The sequence below is a fragment of the Grammomys surdaster genome, unplaced genomic scaffold, assembly GCF_004785775.1.
Source record: "Grammomys surdaster isolate TR1022 unplaced genomic scaffold, NIH_TR_1.0 325, whole genome shotgun sequence".
In the NCBI taxonomy this organism is placed as follows: Eukaryota; Metazoa; Chordata; class Mammalia; order Rodentia; family Muridae; genus Grammomys; species Grammomys surdaster.
The window spans coordinates 2929581-2950630 of NW_021604744.1; the positions used below are offsets into that span (position 1 = coordinate 2929581).

Genomic DNA, 21050 nt, shown 5'->3' on the forward strand with positions numbered 1-21050 from the left:
ATGCACCAAAGATAAAGCAGTGCAAAATTGTAATGTTACTTAAAACTTGAGAGTTTCTTCTATGAACATTTTTAGTAATTCAACTGCAGGTTCTCAGATACAAATTTTGTAGATGACAACGTTGTATTGCAACATCCATAGGTTGGACATGCCTGAAACTAATTAGTTACATCTTGAATATAGCTCTGGAGGATGGGAGGGCTAGGTAAAAAAACATTGTGGTCACTATAAATGTTTTCATGCTATATTTTTAGTTTGTGAACATGTTGCTTTAACAAAATTATAAACATATAAAGATGTAAGTATACATTCCAAACACTGTTTCTTGGAATCTGGAATTAGCAGATCTGTGGGCATAAAAATATGCATAAAGGAAACACACACACACACACACACACACACACACACACACACACACACACAAACAGAAAGCCAAAAACCTTACTAAAGGGTATTGTGTAGATGGGCTAGTGGGCTTGCTTCTCAAGTATGAGACTGGAGTTCAGACTCCCAACACATATAAAGAACCAAATATAGCAGTGTTCTCCTGTAACCCCAGTGTTGGAGGGTGGAGACAGAGGGTCCCTGGGGCTTGAGGCTAGCTAGTACAGATGAAACAGTGAACATCAGGTTCAGTGAAAGGATCTTGTTTGAAATAAAAAAGGGTAGAGCATGACAAAGGAAGGCATTTACACACACACACACACACACACACACACACACACACTTACCAAAAGATGCCAAAATTAGTTAGGTACCCCTACTTTTATAAACACAGACTCTAAGGTTACAAGAAGTACAACTGAGCCATTGAAATGAAGAAATGACAGGGACTAAGGAATGTCTATCAGTCAGGTTACTTATTTGTGATCTTATTAATAAAACAAGCAAATACTACAAAAAAGACAAAATGTTCTGCAATGAGAAAGTTTTTCAACAGAAGATGGTAGATAAATACCTTTCAGACTCCTTGACTTCACTGAGCTCTTTTATATCAAATTTGATTTTTAGAATACTTTAAATGCTTAGGCAACATAGATGCTAAAACACTTTGAAAGACAGTAATGGGGTCTGTGGTACTTGATTTCCAGACTACGCAGAATCCTTAGTAGTTAAAATTAGATAGTTCCTAGGCATCAGGATAATGACATCATGGAACCACTGGGAGCTGGATCAGTTGTCAAAGAGCTGCAGGAAGGACACTGCCCTTGCTTTCTGTCTGTCCTCTGCTCCTTGCCAGACGTGATTGCCAAGTAAGAGAGAATTCCCTGCTCACCCCACTTGCTCTGGTGCAGAACCCAAGAGAAACTTTTTCATATGGTTATTTTTCTTGTGTCCTTACAAGTTATCTATGTGTTTTCCTAAACTAGAGATAACCAAAAGCTAAAAAGATCCATTAAACTACTTCCATGCTTAATATAAAATGAGACCACCCATCTTAAATATCTGTGATTTCCTCTAATCTTTATAGTGTTTGACTTGTTATTTTAAAGGTTTATTTAATATTTAAGGTCAATTTTTAAAAATATAATAATTTAGTCTCTAACATAATTGTTTATGATATGTCATGCTGGAGATAAAAACTGGGTTTAATTTCTTTTATGGTGAGTTTCCTTACTCAGCATCATTGACTAGGCTCTGTCACAAAATAGAAATTCAGAATTAAATCCCATTTAAATGTTATTTTATAAGGTCATTCACTCTAAATCCACCCATCCATCCGTCCATCCATCCATCCGTCTGTCCGTCTGTCCAAGTACTTATACCTGCATATAACATGCACAAAGCCTTGAGTTCAGTCTTCCAGAACCTAACCAAAATGTCCACCTGCTATTTCCAGAGCAGTGTGTTAGATCTACAGATACATGAGCCTGAACACTGTGAGCTGCAAAGGAAGGCTCTGTGCTTCATTGGCTGAAAATTTACTCCACAAAAGTTTGCCTAATATATGCATGTTCATGATCTTTTAGAACTTTAGGATATATGATTATGCATAATTCTTTAGTATGTACTATAAGACTGATTGATCTTTCCCATTTGTGGCTGTCATTTGACACTATACTTCACCACCAATGTATATCCAAGAAAAAACACTAACACACACACTCAGGGCTTCCAAACTTGTTTCAGTCTTTCCAATACATTTGCACGTGTATGTCTCCCAACAGCTTGCCTCACTTGCTCAGCAAACATCCATCTTTTAAAACCGTTATCATCATGTCTGTGAGGATTTCTTAGAGCATTGGGAGAATTTCTCCTCCCAATATTGACAGCTTCCTCTTCTGTACCATTTCATTACTTAGGTATGTATTTTCTTATTTTAGCATTGATATAAACATCCATCAACATATCAGTCATTATTTCAATTTACTCTGCAAACTTTGTGGGGATAGAAACATTTGTCTTCCCACTTTTGCATCCTTATTAATTAGCAGAATGTTTGGCCTGCATAGAGCTTCACTAAGTGTTGGCGGAACTGAAGAACAATTCTTTCTATTGTAACCTGTTCAGTGTTGCAGAAATACAATTTACACAGGTGTTAAAATTATCTTCTAATTAGATGTGAATATAGTTTTTGAATATTTAAAAAGCACCACAGTTTGTTTTATTACATTCTTTTCCAATAAAGGAGATTACCATCTCTCTAAAAGCCCAATAAAATTATGCAACACCCTCCCCCTCTTTAAAACGTTTTTTGTTAACTGCAGTTGGTATGTAATATATGAGAGAAGAATAAATTTCAAAATAATTTAAAAATTTGTTGTTTATTCCACACTCTCCTGAATTTGCGCTGACATTAGGGATACGGTGACCCTCATTATGTTGGGTTCTATTAGCTGATTAGCGTGTCTAAAGCTCCTTCTAGATGTCAACCTCCTGGAACTCAGGTCCCATCATTCCCTCCTTTGTAGCCCTGGCCCTTTGCCATGACTGGAAGGGAGAAGCTGGAGAAGTGCTTCTCAGATTCATAGAGGAGACTAAAAGGGAGACACTAAGCTGACTTAGGCCTTTGATCCTTTCCTCTCTATTAGGAGCTGATGTGTGATTTTCTTAAATGAACAAAATGTGTTAAATTCTGAATAAAGCTTTGGCTTTGTCGTCTCCTCCCTGTGTGGGCATGGAAAATTAAGAGAATCAAGGACAAGAAGAAAGGACTTGCTGTGCAAATATTCACATTTTGTTCTCGATTTGCCACAAGAAGTCTTTGTTTGTTTTGAAACTATCACAGAAAAGTAACTTGGTCCCTTATTTTGGAAAAAAAATGGATCTATCAATTTTTTTTTTTTTTTGCACAAGTTCAAGAACCCTGAGGATTCTTTCTCTGTTAGAGCTGTATGAATTCCAGAGCTTCCATATGTCCTAGTTAAAGACTGTAAGAGTATTTTTAATAGAGTTACTTAGTGCTTATGTGTTTTTGGAGGGCAGCATGAAGGTATAGATGACTTATAAAGTCTTTCTAGATAAACACTGTTGTTGGACATTAACTCTTGTAGAAAATTCATATACATGATAGTTAAAACAATTGTTTTCAAAACGTGATGAGTTTTGAAGTTCAAAGATTTTTAAAAAGAATTTCATACAGTGTATTTTGATAATGTCACTCCTCTCTTCCCAGTTCCTCCCAGATACTTCCCACTTTCCTTTCTACCTTTAAAAACAAAACTAAAAGCCATCAAGTCCACTGGTGCTGTCATCTCTCCGGAGACACAGTGTTATTTTGTACATCACTCCCTGCTAGTTAGTAGTACTGAAAAATACACTCATACCAGAATCTTGAAAAATGACAGGAATAAAAAAAACTAATAAGGGGTTTTAAAGCTTTGACAATGTTAAAAATAAGCAATTTCAAATAAACACCTCAATTTTATGTTTTCTTTCCATACAGAAGTATCTTTAGACTCATGGAAATGATTCAATTTATAAACATATAATCACAGCAGTGATACAGTTTCTTGACTAACACAGTTCTCTGACTTGTGTATCTTATACCATAAATTGAATCAGCAAGAAAGGATGCAAAATTGATGATAGACTATATTTCTTTGCAGGCATAATTACAATACTTTTAATGCCATCTAAAATACTTTAAAAACAATACCACTAAATTCTAGAATCAGCATCTTATAAGCAGATGCTTAACTTTAGTTATTTAATTTTTCCAAAGCAAAGAAATTACTAATTGTAAATTATGGAACTCATCTAAAGTCATGGGCCAGGTAAAAGAATCACCAATTAGACTGTTAAATCAGACCTACTTCATTCATTTTTTTTTCTACTCTGGGACTTAGCATATTTTGTATTTTCCTGTCCTTAACAATCTGGGTCTTTATTTCCATGTGAAATCAATTTCAGTTACCATTTAGACATTCAAATAACTATATATGAAAATTAACTTATCATGGCTAGAAAAAAAATCCATTAAATTAAATTGACACACTGAATAGGTACATATAAAATGTAATATCATTCAAATAATTTCCCTATGAGAATATATATATATATATATATGTATATATATATAATCTAAGTTGAAGAATAATTTAGCATATGAATATTGAAGGGCTGTACAGGTTAAAAAATATCAGTGGCTGAATATAAGTGTGATGTGTTGATCTCTTTCCTAAGGAGTTTGAGGTAACTCAGATGAGGTAAGTCTCAAGAGTCTAATGACTAGTGAACAGACAGGGAAGTAGGAGAGATGGGGAAGAAATTGTTTCCCTACATTGTTTACAAATAATTTCAGCTAAAAAAAATTTAAAGTAGGAAAAATAGGATTTGTCATTCTTCTAAACTAAAAAGACCTTTGATTTTAGAATTAAAACCACAAAGGTGGTTTTAGGTTGTGGAAGTTAGGTTTGGCTCTCCACTTATAGAAAAGAGTTAGAGCAATGGCAATTCTGCAGCTCCAGGGAGCTTACCTGTCTCCATTTTCCCATCCTGTGCGGCAGGCCCATCTGGGATCACACTTTTCACTTGTAGAAACTCATCCGGCTCATCTCCACCAATGATGGTAAACCCAAAGCCCATGTTGCTCTTTTTGAGGGTGGTGCTGAGGAACGTTCCCTTCAACTGGGATGCATCCCGGGTAAAGAGTGGCTTTTCTACAATAAAAGTTAAAGAGGAAAAGGCATTTTTAAGACAAGTTATCAGAGAACAGCCAACCACCAAGCATCAATCCTTGGGTAGATGCTGGAGATCCATATGGAAGATGCAAGCAGGTGGCCACTTTGAGAGAGACCAGACAATTAGGGCATCCTACAAACACAGAGCTGTTCAAAGCATCCAGGGAATCGTGCAAATCTGCATTGTGTGGTTGGAGAGTAACTTACTAGTATTTACTCTCTTGAAATTAGCCCTCTTGAGCTTAAAACAGGGCTGTGTCAATCAGCAATAAAGGCTGCAATAAAATCTGACTTATTCTACTCTAGTTATCAGAGTTCCCAGCGGGGAGGGACATATGAGAGGCTGGTCCTACACAGAACCTTGATTGCATGAGGTAGAAAATCAAATAGACTGCTTGAAGGACATGAAATGGGCAGATTACATCAACAGGGAAGTGGTGCACAGTTGGTGTGTATTTAAAGGTTGAAATTGCTTAGAAAGAGAACCCGGATGTGAGACTGAGTTAACTTTTATTTACATATCAATGCTGTGATATGTTATAAATATGTCAGGTGCATCTCTACTGGACAGAGAGCGTTTAACAGACTCTCAAATGCAAGCAAACGTCATGTCAATGTTTCTCAAAATGGTTATGAATGTAAAATTGACACATTTTGTAATGTGTTGACATAATGAAGTCAATGCCACAGTCATGGGAAGAGAGACCTTGTACCTGTTCAATGAGTTTGCTCCCTTGTTTGTTATGTGATAAACATTTTCAACTGTGATTTCTAATGTCTCTGGTTCTAAGCACTTTAAATGCTTTAAAATTATAGTCATACTAGGAAGAAGAATTAGTTAGATTCCACTTGTGATAAGCATTTTGCTTTTGCCTAGGTAGCTCAGTTGATAGTCATGAGGCTTTTAAGCATTTCATTGTAATTACTTTGTTAAAACAGGCCTTGGTCTGTAATCCAGGGGCCATGGACTCTTGATCTTCCTGCCTCAGTCTCCCGTTGCTAGGATTTCAGGCAAGCACCTCCATACTCGCTTTGTAGATAAGCATTTCATATACTTTTTGAAGGTGGTATAATTTGATATTCATAGTAGCCAAATTATAAGTGGCCACTCAGCTACATATTTTGCATGATACTCTTATTGTTATGTTTTTGGTATCATAGTATAGACTATCAATCAATGAGTCATTATGATAGAGTTTTAATTTATATGTCAATTTACCTATCACATATATCTTTATTAAATTTTTATGTAGCGTATAGAACCCACACATAATCTCTTCTGCTGTGGTCACAAAAGCAGTGCTTACAGGTGGAGCTCATCTCCTCATGAGGCCTTTACATTCATTGCAGAGTGCTGCAGGCATATGCTATGAAGCTCACTGCCAGGAAAATGGAGGCTCTAGACACCAAGGCCTCGTGTGTGTTCGTGTGTGTATGTAAAGTATATGTGTGTAAAGTGTGTGTGCATGTTTGTAATGCTATATGTGTGTGAATGTGTGTATGATGGTGTGATTGAGTGTGTGTGTGTGAGTGTGTGTGTGTTTAATTCAGTACAATCGTGAAAGAAGTGAAGAATGTGCAGACACTCATTCCACTAGGTGGCTCCCAAGTGTAGTCAGGTCCACAAATAGCCCTGGGACATACTGAGTGTCCAGGGCATCCCTCTGTGGTCAGGAGGATAGTAAGACAAGCCATTCACACTGCGAGACCTCTCTGGGCCAGTTTAAGAGAAGATGGATTTGGGCCTAGGTAACGTCACTGAATTGCTGCCTACTGTCACAGAGGAAAACAAATCTCATTCTCATTTCTGATTTTCAGAGACTCTCTGTAGTTTATATTCCCACCGTCAAAGTCCCACTTGGCAACAAGTGAAATTCCTATAAGGTATTGCTCAGTGTCCTTATCATAGTTTGTGGTAGCTATATTAAAAACTAATTATAAATAATGTGAGCCTTAATGCTTCTGGAAGGGACTAGAGAAGTCAGGCCAGTCATTTGTATGGCCCCTCACTGCAGGCATCTCTGTCTGGAAGAGTTACCAAACTGTCAATGTTTCTCTTGCCATCCTGCATGCTGCCAGATACCCAGATACTGTACCTCGGAAACCTGGGGCCTGCAGGGGCTTTGTTCCAAGTTCTGTGTGGGGCATGTTATGTTGCTGTAGCTTCCTTTTTGCTTCCAGGACAGGGTTTTCAAACTGTGTTCTTCTATTTATGTGGCTGAAAAAGAAAATTTCAAATTAGGATAGCAGCGGGACAAAGTCGTTTAGGAGAACATGCACATGGCTCTACAGAGAGCAGGTGATTAAGGACACCTTACTTGATTACAGTCAAATGTCTTACCCAGCATGCATCAGGCTTCTGAGGGGGCTGGCCTGTGCATAAAACACAATTCTATGATAGTTCAGAGCCCTCAATGACTCTATCAGATGCTGTTATATTTGCCATATGCATGAGATAGCCAAAGGAACCAGATAGTGTGCTTTCTGGATATTGTCTTCAGGTGGGATGAGTTTGATTCATTCAAGTAAATGGTCAATGAATTAAACAAACTGAATAGCCCCCCAAAGGTGTACCATCTAAGCTTGGTAAAGTCCCAGTAGCAACAGGATAAATGAGAGATGAGTTTACTGACAATGTAACCAAAACCTAAAATAAAAATAATACACGAGTTTACTGTGTGTGTGTGTGTGTGTGTGTGTGTGTGTAGATAAGCACACACACACATGCACTAGAGAACAACATGCAGGTGTGGGGGGGGTGGGTCTCTCCTCTCACTCCATGAGTTCTGGGGTTCACGTTTAGGTTACAAGGCTGGTGGGTAAGTGCCTTTTCCTGCTGGGCTTTCTCACTGACCCACAGTGCAAACTTTTAGAGGTCAGACCTGGGTTGAAAGGCCAGGATTCAGGAGGAAACTTCTCATAGCAGTGACAGATGCCTATGTAGGATGTTTACTGCTGATATCCTCTGCATGCTGAGATGGGAAACTAGTAGACAGACATGGAGAGACTGGAAATATGTAGCTTAGCTAACCCTAGGACTTACAGCACCAGCTAAGTATGTATTCCTATAGAACAGGTTGCTTAAGGTTCAGAGGGCTAGAAGCAGCCCTGTGTACTAGTGGTGGCCATGCCAGACATAGATGCCTCAGGAGAGGGCTGCCATGTGCAGTGATATTTGTTTTCTAAAGGCTCTGAAAGTATGAAGGAGAAAGGGTTTAGAAGAGGAGCTGACATCTAACTGCACACCAGTTATGCGCAAGTATACTGTATGATATACATTACACTCTAATATACTCAAATCATACAATAGATAATTTGAAGCATTCCCATTTAAAGATGATGAGGTAACCAGACAGGCTGTGTGACCTGTTCTAGATAAACCACATGCCAAGTATGATGAAATTCTAGAATTGAATCATGTCTGTTTCTACAGTGGAGCTCCTCTCTACATGCTTTCTCTTTCTAATATGTAGCTTTAAATTGGCAAGTACATACAGTTGTGATTTTAAATTGCCAAGTAAATATAGTACATGCCTGCTTGCTTTTTCTCTTTCTCACTCTCTGAAAGACACACAAAGACAGACAGACAGACAGACAGACAGACAGACAGACACACACACACACACACTCATGTGCTCCATCCATTTTACTTTTAATAACTACACATCAGAAAAGAAAGGAGATAAAATGAAATCTTATCCAGTATATTAGAAAGGTAGTTGGCATGAATGATGACCACACACAGCTAATGATGTCATTGCGGGAGGCACAGCAGATGCTCTCTGCCCCTTGATCTCAGCATCCATCAGATCTGTATTCAAATTCTAGCTCCTGAGGAGCTAAGTATCATTTAGTGACAAGTTAAACATGAGCACAACATTGTCTACCTAAGTGGTTGTGAGGAACAAGTGTCACAGCCAATATTAGTACATCATTTTTAGCACTGGCATGTTTATTTCTAGCAGCCATTATTATCATTCAGATCAGCTTAACTACCCCATCAAGATTTTGATCACCTCCATCACTGCTATGATGGAAGTCTTTGTCGGACACCTTTAAAAATCAATACCCTTGCTCCTATGGCCTCATTCTGTTTAAAGGAAAAGGTGTTTTTATAATAATGTTCTTAATGATTCTTACTTTCTACAGAGCTCAGAACAACAGTTGGGGAAAATTCCTTTCCATTGGAAGTGACAGTGAGTGGAGGAGCACCCCGTCCCCTGTAGTTCATGGTGACCCGTGGCTCTTCAGACCCTGTAGTTCATGGTGACCCGTGGCTCTTCAGGCTTCTTTGTTAAGTAAATTCACATGGAGCCACTCTGTGTCAGGAAGACTGAAGTCGGAGGCTTTTTCTCCTTTACCACCTGCAGGTAACTTTCTTAGCAAAATCCCTCAAGTCTTCTTGATTTTGTAGCTTTATCCTTGGCTGCTTTGCCACGAGTACCCTTTGGTTTTGACATACTTGGGGCAAGTTTAATAGGCAATACCCAAAAAGATGTTTTTTTTCTAATGATATTCAATACATCCATAGTGTGATGCTTGATCAAATTGTTTAAAGTGGCATCTTGGGACAACGTCTAAACTTTCACCAATCACCTGTATCTTCTCTACACATTGAACCTCAGATGGCCTGAGGGCATCAAAGGCTTGGGTGGTGCTCAGATTCGTGTTAATGGAGAATGGTAGAATCCTTTAAGATGTAGGAAATGACAGGCCTTGGATCACTAGGGGCATGCCCTCATAAGGAAGTGCCAAACATTAGTGCCTTTCTCTTAGTTCCTAGCAGTAAAAACTGGCCTCCACCTTTCTGACTTTGATCTACCATATCATTACAAGCTCTACAGAAGACAGTTGGTCATAGAAGGACTTATTGGAGAGTGGTAGAAATCTTTAAGAGGCAGGGGATAAGAAGTCTTAGGTCACCGGGGGCATGCCTTCACAAGGAAGTGAAGCAACGGTGTTTTTTCTTAGTGCCTGACCGTGAGGAGAACTGGCCTCCTCTGATTCTCTCACTGTGATCAACCATCATCATGGGCTCAACACAATACAGTTGGCCACAGAAGGAAGACCCTAAAACTCACATATTTTCTATTGAATCTCACATATTTTCTATTAAAATGGCAAACTAATTAAACACAACTATCATCTATCCAATGGTGACATTATTGTTTACTTTATGGGGCTGCTATGAGGCTAAGAGAAATGTTTGTAAAGAGCAGACACTTGGGAAGAACGCTACGACTGTGAAGTGCTGTCTTATGGTTTTTAGAAAGTTGTTATTTATTACAGTTAATATTAATGGTGATGCTGTTGGTGTCATTATAATACATTTCCTATGTCCAGAGCCTCTTCCTAAGGCTGTCACCAAGGCGTTTCTAAGCAGCATTATGCTTCTTCCCATGGTTGTTTATTTAAGTTCAAACAGATCCTTCTAATATATCCCTCAGCAGAGGATTTGGGCAATTTTTAAAGAAGAAGTAAACAAAATCAGGCTAAAATTATTTGAATCTAGGTGCAAGATAAATAGACAAAACTGATAATACAGGGTCCTATTTGTTTACTAGAGTTACATTGTAAATTAGCTTTCAGCTTTGAAACTGCTTACTTAACAAGAGAGAAGTAATAGCTACTCCCTCCAGAATATTTAAGATAAACCCACATGCAGAACGACATGAATTATATCCTTAAGAATTCCTGTGTTGAACTCTTCTAGGCATTTCTCTTCAAGTCTTCGGTGAAGAGGTTTCTGTAATGTAGCATTATAGAATCCTAAGTGGTAATTTTACATCAGTGAGTTTCATGGTTTTTCCAACTTTATTATGATGCTTTAATGATGAATTGTCATGCTTCTATCCTTTTCTATACTGTGAACTCTTATGTACAGGGCTTATGTAATATTTATTTTTGTATACTATACATATAACACAGGAAAAGGTGTTTAAATATTTAATTAATAATTACCTGATGAAGATATTAACTGTTTTCAAATATATGCTAGTGATTTAAAAAAAACAACAAGAAAAATATTTGAAATTACCTGAAGCATTGACTTTTTCATAGTCTACCTGTTCTATTTCTGTTTTTCTAGGTTACTGTTCATTAGACAGGCTGAATTTTATCCTTACTAGAATCATCTTGACTTTAAGGGACATTAGTTTTTTTTATCATCTTGACTTTAGTGAACAATTAAGAACTGGACCTTTGGGTCAACATGGAAGAGGGAATAGTGACTTTCAAGTTGCATTTGAAGACATAAGATATTTCATCATGGCTTAGATAGTCAGCGCCTCAAACAGGTCTATTGAATAAACACTTAGACGGAGTCAGAAACTACGAAAGGTGAGAGATCCTAATGTTTTCTAGTTTCACTCATCCATCAAGTACATATTGTGACAACTGAACTGACCATGAAATGGAGGGTTTATGTGACACAACTATCATTCATTTGGGTAAATATCTGTATCCTTCAGGCCACAGAATCTTTCCAGACATGTAAATGATGTGGCAAAATGTTATCACTTTTGGTGGCAAAATATTTGGCTCAGTATATTGCTAACTAGGAAAACTGCTTTGTGTCATGATAGGCACATGGATAAACACCACATCAGGGATGAGACCTGGGAACTCTAGGGAGACAGTTACTCTTCCTCCAGCCCAGAAAATCTCATTTAGCTTTTGCTTTTCAGCTTAGACTATTCCTCTTTTCTGTCATTGTGTTCCTTTGGGGAGCTCTGAATATACTTAGAAAACATAAATTTCTGGAAGCTTAAAAGAATTCCCCTGGGTTTCTCTGACCCTCCTTTTGAGTCCCCCACTTCTGGGACATTACCCCTTTCCACTTGGGTCCCAAGATGCCACTCCACTGGCAGCAAACACAGACACTGCACCTCATTGTCTACGAATTGTTCCTTTTTACGCTAGTCACAAGAAGAATACATGGTGTTTTTGTTGCCATTAGGTTTAAAAACTATTTAAAAATCAATAAACATTATTTCATGGATTGAAAGCGAAAGGAGAATAATAGCCCTACAGGGGTCTTCTGAGGTCAGTGCAAAGTTTTGTTTTGGTTCTATACAGTTGGGTCTTTTGTTAAGAGCACTAGCTGTGTGTACAGATGACACAGATTTCTAGCACCCACATCGGGTGGCTCACAACTATTTATAACTCATTTTCTGGGGTGTCATGCCCTGACACCCTCTTCTGGCTTTCCTGGGCATCTCTATACATTTGGTGTATACACACACACACACACACACACACACACACACACACACTAAATCTTAAAAACAACAATGAAAAGAGTTTGATCTCTGCAGTCAGGTTGCTCACACTTACTCGTCAGCTCTGTCATCTTCATAGTGTGGGATCTCATGGACATCATTTATAGTCTTTGTGCTTCAGAAATTTTCATATGTAAATCTAGCATTGAAATAATAAAACTGGTAGAATTTCTGTGCATATTACATGGGTTAAAAATGATCAAACTACTGCAAAGTAGTACCCTGATATAAATACTTTCAAAATGCCAGATAGCATGATTCATCAAATACTGATTTTTTACATCTCTTTGCTAGATGATATGGCAAGGGAGGCAGGCAGGAACAATGATTAAACAAGGAGTGCGCTCTGGTAGGAGACTGAAAACAGGAAAACAAAATAATTATGAAATAGTGCTTTCATGTAATAAAGCTAAAATTAAAAGTACTAGATCAAAGCTTAATGTTTTAAATGAGTTATTTTAAAATATGACCTTTGGATGAATAAAAAATTAGTCTATTTTACTTTGAACTTTTTCACAAAATAATTGAATACTGCCTTTAATAAGGTTTCTTCCCAATTCTACACTCAAGTGATCATTTTATTTCTATAAATGTCCACTCATTATTTCATGCAGTACCTGGGGAATGTGTTTTGTGATGTGGCATATGAGTGTGTGTGTGTGAGTGTGTGTGTGTGTGTGTGTTGTGAATATAAGTGGGAAGCTTGAGGCACTCATGCTTTACTTTCTTTTCTCCCTGTTGACAAAGGGGGCTGCTTCAGGATTCTGTCATCCACATGGGAGGTGGAATCATTTCTAAGAAAGACATCCATGTATTAGCTCTGAAAATCAGAGCTGAGTCTATCTTGTACTCCAGCCAGTTTGAGCCTCTTGACTATATTTTTGTGTGAAAGCCTTCTTTCTGTTGGCTATAACACTGGTTTATTTAGTTAGTGCATATTTTTATGCAATACAGAGAATCATCACTAAGCCATTTCCAGTTACTAAAGACATGGTAAAAAAAAATCCTGTTGCTTTTCTTAGAAGACATGGCCATGTATTGTGTCAATCACTCTATAAAGCTTCTAGGGCCTTTAAGATACATGGATACTTTAAAAATAATTAGAGTCAAAATGCATAATTTTCTCCATAGGTACCACTTACCAAAGTTAAACCAAGATCAGATAAACAATTTAAATAGACCTATGGCCCCTAGTGACATTGAAGTGGTCATTAAAATTTCCCAAGCAAAAAAAGGCTAAGGGCCAAATGGTTTTAGCTCAGAATTCTACAATACTTTCAAAGAAGAGTTAACATCAATACTCCTCAAGTTACCTCATAAAATAGAAACAGAACCATTTCCTAATTCATTTTATAAGGCCAAAGTTACTCTGATACCAAAACCACATAAATACTCAACAAAGAAAACGAATTACAGATCGATTTCCCCTATGAACATAGATGCAAAGATACACAATAAAATATATAGAGGATTTTTAATCCAGTAGCATGGTTGCTCTGTCAAGGGATCACATCCAAAGATGTTTTCTGGACAGAATGCAGTTACACCCTTACTGCACACACATTAACAATGAAGGTAAGATTAATTTGTAGATAGAAACAACCCAGTTCAAAATGATATTTAATTGAGAGGCAATAAAGTATTGAATCAGAGAAATATTTGACAGAATGAGTCAGAGATAGAATACATTCAACTCACGCGAGAATAGTAGAGGATGAGAGGCTACTTAAGAGCTTGAGAGAAAAGAATGTGTGATGGTGGTGTGTATATAGGGCTGATTTACCAGGACAGTTCTACAGAGGTCACAGAGAGAACCAGCTAGACACAGGCAAAGGAAGAACTAGCCAGAGAGTGAGAAGGAGCCAGAACATTAGAAGATATTGCCAAAGTTAGCATGAGGCCAGGTAGAGCAAGTCAGTCAGAAGCTGAGAAAAGCCAGATCGAATCAGTCAGCTAGAAGTTTCTATACTTAGACCTAGGGATAGATAGAACAGAGAATGAAACTCTGTGCTCAGCCCAAGCCATGTATTCACATAGTTTGGATACAGTTCTCACCTCATTTATTCATCTGAGGAAATAAAACATTCAAATTTAAGAACATCAGAAAGATTATCTACCATGATCAAGGATGCTTTGTCCCAGAGATTAGGGATCCACATTATAAACAAAGTGAAAGAAAAAACTCACATGTGATCATCTCATTTGATGCAGAAAAGACTTTGACAAAATCCAACAACCTTTTTAGTATAAAAGTTCTGGAGATATTATGGATGCAAAGAGCACATTTAAACATAAAACATGCAACTAACAGTAAGTTTATAGCTAACATGAGATTAATGCAAAGGAGTTCTACTAAAATTATGAACAAGACAAGATTGTCCACTCTCTCTTTATACCTATTCTGAATAGTATTTGTAGTTTTAACTAGAGCAATAACTGAAGAAAATCAAAAACATGAAAAGGAAGAAATCAAAGCATCAATTATTTTCAGATGATAAGATAAATGATCATAAAACTTCTACCAGGGAACTCTCATAGCTGATAAAAATTTTCAGCAAAATGTCTGGATATAAGATAACTAAAAAATAATAGTAGCTCACCTATACACAAATGACAAATGGGTGGAGAATGAAATCAGAGAAGCAACAACTTTCACAACAGCCTCAAATACTATAAAATACTTTGGGAGTAACCCTAACCAAGCGAGTGAAAGGCTTATATTGCAAAATCTTCAAGTCTTTGAAGAGAGAAATTAAAGGAGATATGAGAAGGCAGAGAGATCTCCCATGCTCATGGATCAGTAGGGTTAACATAGTAAAAATGGATATCCTATCAAAAACATTCTATAGATTCAATGCAACACCCATCAAAATTCCAATGTACTTCTTTACAGACCTTGAAAGTACAATACTCATCTTCATATTGAAAAACAATATACACAGGATAGCTTAAAGAATCCTGATCAGTAAAAAGAAACTGCTGGAGGTATTAGCATACCTTATTTCAAGTTGTACCATGGAGCTATAGTAATAAATACTGTATGGTATTGGCATAAAAACATACTCGGTGATCAATGGAATCGATTTGAAGGCCCAACTATAAACGCACACAACTATGGACAGCAGATTTCTGATAAAGAAGCCCCAAAGACATAGTGGAAAAAAAGTTCAAGAAGTGGTGCTGGCATAACTGGATGTGTAGAAGAATGCAAATAGATCCATATCTCTCACCCTGTACAAATCTCAATCCAAGTGGATTGAAGATCTTAACAGAAAACCAGATACACTGAACCTGACAGAAGAGAAAGTGCCTTTAATGCATTGACACAGGAGGCAACTTCTTGAACAGAACACCAATAACACAAGCACTAAGATTGATAATTAATGAATGAGATCTCATGACATTGAAAGGCTTCTAAAAGGCAAAGGACATTGTCAATAGGAGAAAATGAGAGGACACCATGAGAACATGACCCACAGAATCAAATAGGCAGGGCTCATATATGCTCAAAACACTGAAGCAGCAAGCACGGTGCCCCTCAGGGGTCTGTGCCAGGTCCTCTGACTATGTGTTGTAGCAGTTAGCTTGGTGTTTTTTTAGGACTACTAACTGTGAAAGAATGTGTGTCTTTGACTCCTTTGCCAGCTCTAAAGACTCTCCTCCTCCTGTGGGGTTGGCTTGTCTAGCTTTGTTGTGAGTGCTTCCACCTTGTCTTATCACATCTTGTTTGTAGGATTTGGCTGTTGTCTCTTGAAGGCCTACTGTTTTCTGAAGGAAAGCAGATAGGAGGCAAGGTTGGGGGAGGGGATCTGGGAGGAACGGAGGAGGGGAACTGTAGTCAGGAAGTATTGTATGAGAGCAGAATCTATGTTCAGTTAAAAAATTAGAACCAGTAGGCATGCATTAAAATCGTTGCCTATCCAGTCCTTTCACTCTCATAAAACATCCAAATGCTATTTCTGAGTGCAGGAGGTGGGCATCATTTTTAAAGGTAATTTAAACCTTTTCTTTCTATATGTAAAATGCGAAGTCAAAAACTTGGAGGCAGGATGAAGTGTATCTAAAATGAAACTAATGACTGCACTATGTCAAGATCTTATGTATAGAAACAAAACTAATGGCTCTCCTTTTTACTGGTGCCTGCCAGCCCTGACTAAGTGGTCAAATCCCTAGGGGAGGAGACATTTGTACTGGCTAACCATCGTTTATGCAGGACATAAGGACTTTCCCTAGATGTGAAATTCTTCGTTTTAAAATAGAAACAATCTTGTGTGAGATAAATTGAGTTTGTTACCTTACTATTGGCCACAAAAAATTAAAAAGTATAAGCTGAAATATACTTTATGTTAAAATGGACTGTAATTCTTCAATAAATTTTTTGAGTTGTTAAATTTAAAGTAATAGTTTAGCTTAAGTTAATGGAACTCTAAAAGATATACAGCCATTAATAAGGATAGCCATCAACAAGCATGGATACAGGAATGCTTTGGGGACTGACTCCGACAACTAAAGTGGCTCAGGATACTAGGAAATCATAAAGACAACATCACCAATATCTGGAACTATCCAGGAAGGTGGGAGCCAGGAAAAAGATTCTGGTGGGGCAGAGATGCACAGGCTATTGTGTAGATAAAACTATGATTCTGGAGGCCAAGGACATGAAGGTAATTACAGTTTCATATAAAAATCATAATTTGCCAGATTTTCAGGTCCAATATTCATTATATATAATTGTTTCTTGACTACTGAGTCTTTAGAACTATACAGACCAGGGAGAAATCAAACATGTATGAGTGCTTACATTTATGAGGTGGAATATGATACAGGAGAGACTAGAAACAAAAGTTAAAAATATACTTTTGATGAGTTTTAAGGAGAACTTATCCTGGATAAGTTGTTTATCCTGGATATCTTGAATCTGTGCAGAGTAATTCAGTCATTTTGCCACTAATATGTGACCACAAGGTCTAGGTGTGGGCAGAAGGTGTAATTCCAAAAGGTAAAGACATGGAGAAAATAGGGGTAAGATGAGCAATAAAAAAAAATAGGAAGAACAAAAGTTCAGCAGCATTAAAACCAGAGGAGGATGATGGTAGTTAGATCACTGGTGGTTTAAAGAGAGTGCTTACTGGGGCTGAGTGTGGTTGCAGAGTTTACATAGTTAACACTGTGTGCATTACCAGGGAGATCAAAGCATTATAGGCTGAGGATGGTTTCCCGTAAGTGTCTGGGGAATGTGCTCCTAAATAATGTGCTTGTTCTTTTTTCAAACTACAAATGTGTGCCCCTGCACTGGGCTACTCTTGGAATGTCCATCCTGAAGCTCTTAGAAAGATGAGATGGGTTCAGAAGGGTACCCCCTCACAGACTTTTCAAGCTACTTGGTTCCTGCTCAGATTTAAACTTGGTTCACAGATGCCTCAAATGGTTGAAATGAGAAAATAAAGAGAGAAAGAGAGGGGCTCATATTCATCAGGTCTAGTCTTCATGCCAGATACTTGGCTCATTGTGCTCAATGCTTTTACTTACCTCTTCCTCAAAATGGGTAAGCATTTTTTTTTTTGGCACATCTCTCAGTTGATACAGGAAATTAGCCAGCTCTGCACGGTGCCAAAATTCAAGAATGTTGATTTACATGGTTCTGAAACAACTGCATATTTACTTCTCAAGCAAATATTTCATAATCATGCATGCAGAATATATCTGCTAATACTTCTGCAAGGTGAGTGTCATTTCAGTTTTTAACATGAAACTGGAAATTTCAATTATACTCCAAATTACCTGCAGATATTCTGAAAACACAAGTGTGAAATCACAGAATATTATTTTGATATATTTAATAATACCTTGAGAACTCAGGAGTTATTCACATAGAAACAGTGAGAGACTGTGCTTCAGCAGAAATACAGGCACATGTGCATGATTTATGTATTGAAAACTCAGAAATGAAATGACATCAGGATGAGCCAGGAGATCAAACCAGAACTCTCTCTTCAAAGGTTGTCTTTCAGTTTCTTCAAGGTTGGTGTGGTACCAACTCTCTGTCCTTATTGACCCTGTGAGTTGAATATGGACTATGTCTTTGAGTTACGATTTATGAACAAGATCAAAGGTGCTTGTGGAGGAAGATGAGGATGCTCAACAAAAATACAAGCACGTAATGCTCATCTCAAACATTGCAAAGAGCACTCTTGAGCTGTAGGCGATAAGTTTTTCTCACTTTTAGGACGAAGAGCAGTGGAAATGTCACCCAGTAAGGAGGTGTCTAAGGACTTGGGAGACCTGTTCCACTGCCACTCTCATGGTGACCACATTTAAATGGTGGCCTTCTCCCTCCACATATGCTGCACTTATTAGCAGACCCTGAGCAGTGCGGAGTGACAGAGAAAAGGGACACTTGGCCCTGGCGTTCTCTATCTCATGGGTGTCTCTGCTTTGCTTGTGAAACCTCTTAGGAGGTTGAGTTGTCAATTTCTCATTTTTAAAGATTCTTTCTCTGTTTTTACATTTATTTATTTACTTTGTGGGGGTTGGGTACTGATGCCACAACATGCATACAGACCTGAGGACAGTTGGTTCCTTTCTTACACCATGTGGAGTCTAAGAATCAAGCTCAAGATGTCTGGCTTGGTGTGAGGGCTATTATTTAAATGTTGTTGCAGGTGACAGTGAGACAGCCCTTACCCCATAAGCTGTCCATTTTATCATTCCTGAGAGCAAATAAGAAAGGGGGCTAAAACTTCACTTAAAGGATATGCTGTGCAAACATGTGTAGGAATTGATGCACTTGCTCCTTTTGAGAAGGTCCCTCATGCTTCCCAACTCAAAGTGTCTCACCTGCATAAATCCTCCTTAAATCACAAAGCCATTTTGAGGGGGACAATTAGAAGAAAAAATGAACATGTTTAAAGACAAATCAGTGTGTAAATATAAATATTTGGGTTACTTAGGGTCTAGGTGTCAAGAATGAAATGTGGACAGTAAAGTTTAAGCCCTGCCTGCAGTTCTGTCAACAGATGGTTTAGTTTCTTTACTTTTCAGTTTCTCTGTAAAATAGAAACAATAGCATCTGACATAAGGCATTATGATGATGGTTAAATGGGTTTTGTAGAATACCTAATGCATGCCAAATGCTTCATAAAGGTAACTGCTAGCAGGGCACAGTGACACATGCTTGTAATTCTAGTACTTTGAGGACACAAGCAGGGAGATCACAAACTGAAGAAACTGAAGGCTATGCCAGACTATATGTGTAAGCAATCATCATCATCATCATCATCATCATCATCACCACCTGTGAAGCTATTTCTCAAGGTCAGCTAACGTTAAGTGAGGAGGACCTTCTTGGAAATTACATATGAAGTCAATGTGACAAACTAAATTCATGGCAATACTACAGAAAACAAGAAGAGTAGTCTCCCCTATCATTTCAACAGTCTCAGAATCTGTTCACTGTAAAAGTCAGGTAGAAAAGATGCGGGGACCGTATCAACCTCTATAAACGACTGTTTAACGGACAGTTAAACTAAGGTATTTCACATTATCATAATTAGCTCAGTAGGTGAGACTTAAGTGTTTGAAAATAAGAATGATTAGTTTATTATTTTTTCTTTTTGTGGTAGTAGATAACAAATGCTGGACTTCACAGACTTTAGGTAAATTCCTTACTGCTGAGCTATAGGCCAGCCCTCTCTTCCTACTTTTTACTATGAGATGGGGTCTCACTAAATTTTCCAGGCTGACCTTAAATGCACTCTGATGCCCAGAGATGCCTTCAAACTTACCATCCTTCTGCCTCAGCCTTCTGAGTGGTTGGACTATAAGGCCGGCTGATGAGTTTCTTCTAGATTAAGTTTAGTAAAAACACTAAACTACATGCATATTCCAGTGAACGGCGTCTCTTGCTGTAGGATGCACAGCCTCAGCCCCCAGAGCACAACTGTGCTCTTGAAAGTTCTAGAGCTCATTTTCCTCAGGTAAAACTAAACATAAAATTTGATGAAGAGAATACGATTCACTCCTTTTTTTTTTTTATTACACCAAGAGCTCAGTCTGTCCTTCAATTAATTAAAGATGAAGATATCTGTTAGTCTGTAGTACAAAGTTGTGCTTAACAATATTGCTTTCATTCTTAAAATAGAAAGACATCTCCCCCTTTAATACAGTCAGCTCTGACAACGTATAAGGTGTTACTCTTAGATTTGGAGAGTGACTTCAGCACCTAAGAGCATCCAGTCCTCTTGAAGAGGAATTGGGTTTCCAGCATCCACACAGCACCTCATAATGGTCTGTAATCCCAATTCTAGGGAATCTGTCTCCTTCTTGTGGAATTCCGGGGGGTTGCATGAATATGTATACAAACATACATGCAGGCAAAACATTTATTCATATAAAAAATAAACATTAAGTGTATTGTTTTTGCTGTGAATTTTGTCTATAAATGTATCTTTTATCTTTCTTCCTTTTAAATGACAACGTAATATCAGTCTTATGAGTGCATATCAAGCGCATGTATGCTTTCTCTCCAGGTCTATTGTAATGATTCACCATGTAGGGAAGTGTTCCTTCCATAACACTCACTACCATTACAATTCTTAATATAAAACAATGTAATGATTCACCATGTAGGGAAGTGTTCCTTCCATAA

The 21050-nt window shown here is 37.8% G+C and overlaps 1 protein-coding gene across 3 annotated transcripts in view; it reads right to left on the minus strand.

The window, feature by feature from the left end:
- Magi2 (membrane associated guanylate kinase, WW and PDZ domain containing 2) overlaps nt 1-21050 on the minus strand; it is a 1345877-nt gene that overhangs the window by 281888 nt on the left and 1042939 nt on the right. For all 3 annotated transcript variants that reach the window (XM_028778110.1, XM_028778109.1, XM_028778111.1), the window contains exons 8-9: nt 7220-7341; nt 4920-5102 (exon numbers count right to left, since the gene is read on the minus strand). In XM_028778110.1, coding sequence (XP_028633943.1) covers nt 4920-5102; nt 7220-7341 — 305 coding nt within the window. The remainder of the gene's footprint in view (nt 1-4919; nt 5103-7219; nt 7342-21050) is intronic.